An 8,909-nucleotide genomic window follows, 5' to 3' on the forward strand; every position below is an offset into this window, starting at 1 on the left:
TACGCCACGCACAGCTCGCTGGGATGGAGAATAAAAAATATCGAGGTCTTATTCACGCTTGCGTCTGTTGGGAATTAGCCTGTTGCTATGGTAGTATGGTAACTTTGTCATCATGCACAGCACGCTGTGACCTTGGTATAATAAAATCGGCAATATTTTGTTCTCAAGTGCTCAGTCGTGCCCGTGCATATCTTTTGTGTTTTGAAACAAGAAAGGTAAATGATCTATGCTGAAATGGGCGCGATCTAAATTCATGTGCTCATTTTAGCCATCGGGGGCGTAGAAAGGGGGAATCGAAAATGCCATATATAACGCTCAAAAATCGGAATAATACGATTCATGAAGAACCTACTGTGATTACTTAGACATACATTTGAAATTTAATAACTCAAAGAAAATGATCTATATTATAATAATGAAATCGATTTTCAATTTTAAAACCAAACCAAAGTTGTCACGCATAAGTCGGATCTAGGTCCCTCAATGGGCTGAATGTATTTTCTCCATCAGCTGGCCGCGAAGCCGTGGGGGATCGAAATAACCTAAATTTCAGACAACCAGCTTACAGCGTCCAGCAACCTTAACAACCCGACCAGAGCGCATGGTCGGTCGGTTCTAAGGAGAGGTCACAGTGCTTCCAGGTGCACATGTGATTCGTGCAGGTGATCGGGATAGCGACCCAGTCTGAGGCCTCACCGCGAACACGAACCGCCGAGACCTGTCGCTTAAAGATGGAACTAACACAAGACAAGTGGAGATTTACCAAGATATGCCTCGAAATCGTCTTTATTTGAACGTCGGCGAAACAATTTTGGTCTTTGAAGTATTCCCTTTTAATGATTTAGTGATTCGCTGTAGCATCGATGGTTGTGCTGTTAGTGTTTAGGTAAAGTACGTGTATCTGTACTAGGGAGTGATGGGTCGGTGAATCTAAATCATCTATCCTTGAATTCACATGTCGTTGTTGTTGTAAGGGAATATAGTGCACTAAATTTAGACAAACGAGAAGTCTTCCAGTCAAGTAAACGCACTCCATCTATTCCCAAATAAAAAAAACCTTTTTATTGCACCGCGACCCGAGATTATAAAAGTCGTATATATGAGACAGACAGTTCAAAATAACCCGAGAATAAGAGAAAATACAAGGCTAGTAAGAAACTGTTTTTTCTCAGTGACTAAAAGGATTCAGAAATTCAAAGGCATATGACAATGTAGTAAGTAGACTTTGAAAAGCAAGCGTTTTCCCCCTTCTCGGCGGCCATTTTGGATCCCTATAATAGCATTGTGCGTCCCTTGTGTGTCTGAATTGTGCTGTTAATCCAACTGAGATAGGACTCTACTCTAGTGTAAAACCCATATTTGCCTTTAATACCGCACCCCTCCCCCCAGCTTACAATACCCGCTGACACCCATCGATACTTGCCCTCCCTACGAACCTCGCGGACAAAACTCCCCCCACTATCCCCTCGACAGGTGTCATTACCACCCTTACCCTCCCCCGCACAAAACGTAATATTCGCGTTAAAATGGTAAGATGTAGAGTCCCGGCAGATCCTGTCTGGCTGAACTGTGAATGCCGTGTGACGTAGTACCCTTGACGTCTTTTTATGACCACGTGGTAGTTGTCCCGGATCTAGCTTTTCTGTCGACCCCCATCCCGCCACGAAACCGTACTTTCCAGGGCTGAGTAAGGCCTCGCCCTTGTGAGGCAAGCAGATGGTGCGGACGGATGGCCCAAGTTTGACTCTGGTCCTTAGCTTGACAAGGGCAATGTCGTTGTAAAACGTCTGTAGGCTTATGAAGTTTGGATGAAGAATAATGTCTTTGGCTAAGATGTCTTGTTGTGTAGGATCTGTTATTTGAAGATGGTTATCGCCAAGTCTAAGTTTATAACTAAAAGAAATGAAAGGAAAAGCAAAGCGGTATGAGTGGGTTTCTTTAAACCCTCAGGGCCGTGGAGCACCAGGGGGAGACTGGGGGCACGTTCCCAAAAATATTTTTAAAAAATCATTAGGAAATGACAGGTCGCTGTTCCCCAATATTTTCTAAATGTTTCTGTATCGCAAATAACTGATTTTTTATACTGACAAACGCAAGAAAGAGATTTTTGATAAACATCACTTTTGGTTGATCAGAGCTGTATTATTGGGGGAACGATATAGAAAAATTGGGGGGAGGGGGTGGGTGGGTATGTGCCCCCACCCCCAGCGACACAACCCGAGCTACGGACATGATGATACCGACATGCAACCGACATAGTCCCATAAGCAACCTTTAAAAAGAGGGTTATAGAGCTATTTCATGGTGTCTTACATTTCAGGAGTCAAAATGTCTTTTGCTAATTTCTTTGTAAATTTGTTGATCCCAAAGAAGCAATGCGCTGCAGTTAGTACCCAGTCTCCTTTGATAAGCGTGCCACCGCACGTCAGCGTCCATATACCTGCAAAGGATCACGGTAAATGCACATTCAAAAACAAATATATTGTAGTTTTTATCAAGAATACTAAGTACATAATTATACACGAAATATATTCCACTAGGTCAATAAGGGCTTTCAAGATCTTGGCCATTCAGAAAAAGAACAGCCAAGAAATAAACGTTAAAACTATGTAGAAACTATGTTTGTTTTTGGTGTAACTTGTGGTGATTGTTAATGCCTGGCTAAACACGCAAACATGTTTGTCAAACATTGCGTTTGACGCAAATGTTTGTACGTTTAGCCACCCACAAAACATGGCACTCAATTGGCTTCCACAACACGTACAGATGTTTGAACGAGATCAAAACATTTTTATCAAACATTTACGTTGAATGCAAATGTTTTATCGTTTAGCCACTCATCAAACAAAACATTGCGCGCGCTTCGTGATTTTATCCAATCACCGCTCGAAATTCCCATGGCGCCACTTTGATCTCTCGCGTAATCATAACGGAAAAAGTGCGCGCGCTCATGTTTTATGAAAATGTTTTTGTGTTTAGCCACTTCGCCAAAAATGCTGGCACGAGTGTTCGATTTCAATGTTTGACAAACATGTTTACGTGTTTAGCCAGGCCTTTAGTATTACAACTTTAGTACTACTTCCGATATTGTTCACTTTCCTATTTATGATGATTCACTACCTGCCTAGATTAGCGTTTGATGTTTTGCGGGTTAATACCTTTTTCTATTATACACCTATTTAAAATAAGGTTGCATCAAGAGAGCATAAGATAAGAGAGGGACACTTTGGTATTACCCGCGCGCCATGTCGAGTCCGAATCCGGCTATTTTTAGTAACTACCACCCCACCACTGCGCGTGAGGATTTTTACTCACCCTACCCCCGCGCTTTGGCATTTACATCTTGTTGTTTGCCGCTATTCTGTGACATGAAACCGAGAAAACACCCTATTTGCACAAATACCATCGAAAATGTCATTCTAGCATCAAGGATACGGGCAGTTGCAGTTTATTAGGAGATGTAGAACTTCGAGGATTGCAAGATTTCCAAAACGAGACTTCATTCAAAATCAAGAGCGGAAAACCTCGTGCTTCAATCACCGTTTTTGCTCTAACTTGCTGCTTCTCCGTGGTTTCTCAATATTCATTACCTTCCTAATGGTCAAAAGAAATCTGTAAGTTAGACATTAGATATAATATTGATTTTTGTGAATATGTCGGTGAATTGAGAAGGAATCCAAGAAAAATACATTTAATAAACTATCCTTGTAGCGAGGGAATGCATTTTTGTGATGATCAAAGCCAGCAAGCTGAAGTATCTGAGCTTTTGTAAAAGTGGGAAAATAAAGAGGAAGATATTACTGTACTTTTTTGATGTTGTTATTTTTATATGTTATATTATTATGTTGTTATTGTACAAGCTGGAGTGCTGGAGTCGGGATTTGAATCAAATGCAGTATCACAGCCATTTTATCGCTCGTCGTTTTTTTCTTTCTCACTTGACTTCGCCGTTCAGACAAAAAAAACAGTCAAACTTTCAGGGATTTAGCTTTCTGTGAGTATATTTGCCAATCTTGGTAACTTAAGTTAGACTTGTTTTCTTTTCCGAGTTATTTTACATGATCTCTTTTCATTCCTATCGAGTTGGCAAAACAACAACACGCAACCCGCGGGGGAGAAGGACAAAATAAAAGGAGCAAATCCTCACGCGCAGTGGTGGGGTGGTGGTTACTAAAAATAGCCGGATTCGGACTTGAAATGTCGCGCGGGTAATACCAAAGTGTCCCTCTCTTATCTTATGCTCGCTTGGTTGCATTAGAGAACCCATGTCTCGTAACCCGCGGTGGTTCATGGGTAGCTGATGAACGACTGAATCTTTGTATCTGAAAGCTATATGAATGTTCATAAGAATGAAATTAACAAGTTTTCTACAAATTTTGAAACCTGGATTTGTATTTCATTCACGCTTATTTGCTTATTTACTCGATACCTATGAAGAACTGCGAGGATTATGATAAACAGATTCTCCGAGTGCAACCTGAATTTGAATAGATGTATATATATAAACATTGTAATTGAAAAAAAAACCCTGCGAACTTGTAAAACAACAAGGGTACGAGCAAGTGATAGATACGTCACCAGTAGTCTACTTGTAGGCTTCGAAAGTTTCTCCGGCACGAAAACCCCGAAAACACGAAGTACGCATACCACGGCCGCCATCTTGGATAACGCGCTCCGCAGGGGGAAGGGAAGAAAAAAAATGCCCTTCCCCCCTTCCCCGCGCATTTTTTCTCCCCCTCCCCCTGCGGAGCGCGTTATCCAAGATAGCGGCCGTGGTATGTGAACTTCGTGTTTTCGGGGTTTTCGTGCCGGAAAAACTATCAAAGCCTACAAGTAGGCTACGTCACCAGTTTCTTTGTCAAGCTTGTAAATCCCAACTTGCCACGGCCACGTGCCATGCCCCGCCTCGTTCCCTCCCACGATCCTCGCGCGGAGATTTGTTTGGCTTTCACCGCATGGCGAAAAGTCTAGAAGCGAAGAAAAACTTAGTTATTACTAGCCTTATCGAAGGCGCTCTATGACCGGGTTCCCTGTGGTGGGATAGTGTGACGTCAGACAAGCAAGACTTTTCCGCGAATAGTCTAGAAGCAAAGAAAGGCCAGGTTACGAGAAAACAAGAACGAGACAGGATTTATTATATAGTTTGATATCGGATTGTATTTCATTTATTTGCATTCTTTGGGGTAAATAAAAAAGAAACTATCTAAGCGATTGCTTAGGCAAGCACAAAACTGCTATTACGACTCAACTCAGTTTAAACAACACTCATTAAAAATCAAGGTATTTTTTGGAAAGAAAAGATATTGTAAACCAGGTTTAATATAAATTCCTAACATTAAAACAAGCATTATACATATTACAAGTCGCTTGACTCAGCCCATTATACCCTTCCACTGACCTTATCTGCCTAATTGTACCATCTTTTACCTTCGTACATGGTGGTCGGGGGGTCCATGTACCTTGATTATATGTTACTAGTCCATGAATACATCCCCCTGACCTTATCTGCCTAATTGTACCTAATTCTACTAATTGTACCTTGATTATATGTTACTAGTCCATGAATACATCCCCCTGACCTTATCTGCCTAATTGTACCTAATTCTACTAATTGTACCTTGATTATATGTTACTAGTCCATGAATACATCCCCCTGACCTTATCTGCCTAATTGTACCATCTCTTACCTTCGCACGTGGGTGGTCGGGGGGTCCATGTCCCGTCATCGCAAGATGCTCGCCCCGGGCCACTTCGAGTATAACCAGGGTTACAGCTGTATCTAATTGAGGTGCCGTCACGAACTCGAGCCACGCCATTTGAAATGAGACTTCGTAGAATACATTGCGCTAGAACGTAAAATTAGAGTAAGTAAAATAAACGTAATCTCCAATTTTTCTGATTTGTCTTAACCCAAACCTCATTTTTTACAAATAAAGTCTCAATCGGACCCTCTTATAAGAAAAAGCACCTCTATAATGAAAAACGGATTGAAAAAAGGATTCTCAAGTGCTGCAACTTTTCGAAATAGGTATATATAATATACCTTTGCAAATGTTGTGCAAAGGGAAATTTGGACTCCATCTGCCATCTTTGCACTGACTCTGTGAAGGACCAAAAGCGTCGGTACCGCTGTTGCATTGAATCCGGATTTGCTCTCCGTGCTTAACATAGTCTTTGCCTGATTTGCTCAGTATCTGACCACGAAGAGGTGGCTTAGGAACCCAGCAACGTCCTGTAAGGGATAAAGTTCAAATGACATATTTACGATGATGAGATGAGGATTAAACAATGATGATATTCATTGTTAATGGTGATGCCGTTGTGGAACATTATGCAGGAGCCTTGAAGGTTGGAAGAGGGGAGGTGGGGGCGAAAGCCAGGCGTGTTCCCACGATTGGCCGAGGGGGGGATGCGTAGTCAAAGGTATCATATGGAAAAAGCATAGTATTTATACATTCCTTTATAAGAAATGACCCCCTATTTGGCCGCCAAGGGGGGTGCACCCTTCGCACCCTCCTGAGAACGCGCCTGCAAGCTAAGGCCCTCTAGTTTTCTATAAAGATTCTTCAAAGTTGTAATTAATCTTATTAATCTATCTTCTTTGTGGCTGATGAGGCTGATGACAAGGATGATAATGATGGGGGCGAGTGTATGACAAACTCACGCTTGCATTTTGGTTTTCTTCCATTCCACGTTCCTCCAGAGCACGTGATTCGTTCTCGACCAATCAGATCCAGGCCAACGCGACACGAGAAGCTAACAGTCATGCCGTCTGAGAAGTCGTTACCATGACGATAACCATTGCGAGGTTTCCCCGGGTTCGTACACCCGGCTGAAGAAAAAAAATACGCATAACTTTCATCCCGTTATACTAACGGAATACTACATTTACAGGTGAGATGTAGAGAAACATTTGATTGGCCATGCTGTTGCGGCAACCCTGCCTATTGTGGCGAAGCTAATAAAATAAAATAAAATAAAATATGTGCACGTGATTTGTAAGTAAACATTTGATTGGACAGCTTACATATACACCTAAGTTGTGAGAAAACATTTAATTGGACAACTTACATATACACTTGAGTTGTAAGAAAATATTTGATTGGCCGACTTACATGTACACGTGATTTATAAGTTAACATTTGATTGGACGACTACATGTACACGTGATTTGTAAGAAAACATCTGATTGGACGACTTACATGTACACGTGGGAGGGGCGTTTCTCCATTGGCCATTATAACACGTGATTGATGTCTCACCGATGAGTCTAAATCCCCGGTTACAGGAGAAGGAGACTCGCTTACGATGCCGGAAGTCCCGTCCGTGAACTTTTCCATTTTTCAGATTCCCCGGTGACGCACAAGGAGCTAGAGTTATTGGAACATGGAGTTTAGGTGCGCATGCGTTACCGTGGCCAGCAGTACAATTTTAGCCAATCAGCACGTGAGAATTTATGCTCCGAACATGCTGGTATGCTAGAATAGCATTTGTCAATAATAAAGATAATAAGAAAAGTAAAAGCTATCGGTTTTGCTTTTTCTGATTAGTTCACCTCAGAAAATCACTAGTTAGGTGTGTGAAGTTTATGGCTTATGTCAAAATCTTACTATCTTCTTTACTTTCTGCATGTATGTTTTTTTACAAATATTATCCTATGTGGAGAAAACTATGATAACGCTTTTGGCCGAAAAAAGGATAAAGAACTCACAATCACGTGAAAATCACTTTGAAATTACACTGTAAAATATTAATCGTCACTAATAATCACATTAGGAAAGAGCTTTGTTAGATGTATCGTCTTTAAAGATCATGATATCGAATACTTTTCATATTCTATCAGATGACAGGTCAAGACTTTTTCGCAAAAAAATTCGGTACAATAAATCAACTTAAAATGAAAATACAATGAATCACATCTATTCTTCTAGTACAATCCATCTTTTTCGTACCTTTCAGGCAGTGGCCAACTGTTAACAGAAGCGTCAAGATGAATGCCGTCCTCATCTTTAGTGGTCTTGTTTTGTCTCTAATTTTACCCGCGAATAAATACGCTATGACAGGAAGTCTTGCTATGTGATTTGATAGATGCTTCGGCCGAATGGCCTCTGCAGTTATCCGCTCAGCAGTAGCGGAAGTACTTCCACAGGGCCGAAAACTTGTCACCCTTGTCTGTACTGCGTTGGTTGCGTGACCGCACATGCATATAGTAGCGGGCCACTGGATTTGAGATTAAAGAACGCGGCGTTTGAGTTTGGTTAATCTGAGATCGTGTGGGAGTTGTTGTATTACCCGCATTTGTAACAATCAACGGGATATGTAGCAAAGATCAACCGGTTTTGTAGCAACGTTTAACAACCGGATTTGTATCAAACATCAACAGGATTTGTAACAGCCTTAAAAATTCGTCAAATCCATTTATGACAAAGGTAAAGCATTCCAGAAGTCTTTGCTTGTTCTAACGTAAGGGGGACTCTAGCGATGACGCCACCAAAATAACGTCCGGTATATACCTCTTACCAGATACATTGTTTGATAATCAAACTTGGATGACCTGTCACAGGAGGCAAGGGCGTGACGTAACGTGATGTCATCGATGACGTCATAAAAACAATTGTGCATAGATTTTATGCAAACAGGCTAAAAATATTTGTCGCTTTTTGGTATCCGAAGTAGAGTAGCACATTTTCCCTCAGAACAGCTTTTCACTTGCTTTTTGTTGTTCTTAGTTTTTAACAGAATATCAACGGTTTTAACGGCCCTCTATCGAGATGACATAGTCAATATATTTGCCAGTTCGTCTGTCTGTCCCTCCATCGAAAAGTATTCGTTAATATCTTCGCCAATTCGTCTATCTCTCTCCCAATATACAGAAGCAGACTTTTAGGGGATGAATCGATGGTTATCAA

At 41.3% G+C, this 8,909-nt stretch overlaps 1 protein-coding gene across 2 annotated transcripts; it reads right to left on the minus strand.

Annotated features, from left to right (window-relative positions):
* Positions 1-770: 770 nt before the first annotated feature.
* Positions 771-8,870, minus strand: LOC5505914 (limulus clotting factor C-like). 2 transcript variants are annotated; one of them, XM_048731263.1, is made up of 8 exons: positions 7,953-8,870; positions 7,203-7,370; positions 6,665-6,832; positions 6,044-6,232; positions 5,688-5,846; positions 4,848-4,967; positions 2,314-2,440; positions 771-1,893 (listed from the first exon to the last, which is right to left on the minus strand). In XM_048731263.1, the coding sequence occupies exons 1-8, from the start codon at positions 8,200-8,202 to the stop codon at positions 1,272-1,274; spliced, it is 1,803 nt and encodes a 600-aa protein (XP_048587220.1). In that variant the 5' UTR covers positions 8,203-8,870; the 3' UTR covers positions 771-1,271. The 2 variants fall into 2 exon arrangements, with proteins under 2 accessions (XP_048587220.1, XP_048587222.1); XM_048731265.1 differs by lacking the exon at positions 4,848-4,967.
* Positions 8,871-8,909: the final 39 nt, after the last annotated feature.

Source organism: Nematostella vectensis, chromosome 8 (assembly GCF_932526225.1).
Source record: "Nematostella vectensis chromosome 8, jaNemVect1.1, whole genome shotgun sequence".
Classification (NCBI taxonomy): Eukaryota; Metazoa; Cnidaria; class Anthozoa; order Actiniaria; family Edwardsiidae; genus Nematostella; species Nematostella vectensis.

Coding starts and splice junctions, on each gene's coding strand:
- LOC5505914 (XM_048731263.1), bottom strand. CDS start 8,202: ATGTGCGGTCACGCAACCAACGCAGTACAGACAAGGGTGACAAGTTTT. Junction 6,233..6,664: donor AAGAAAACCAAAATGCAAGC/GTGAGTTTGTCA, acceptor TATCCCTTACAG/GACGTTGCTGGGTTCCTAAG. Junction 4,968..5,687: donor CCGACCACCCACGTGCGAAG/GTAAGAGATGGT, acceptor CTTCGCTTCTAG/ACTTTTCGCCATGCGGTGAA.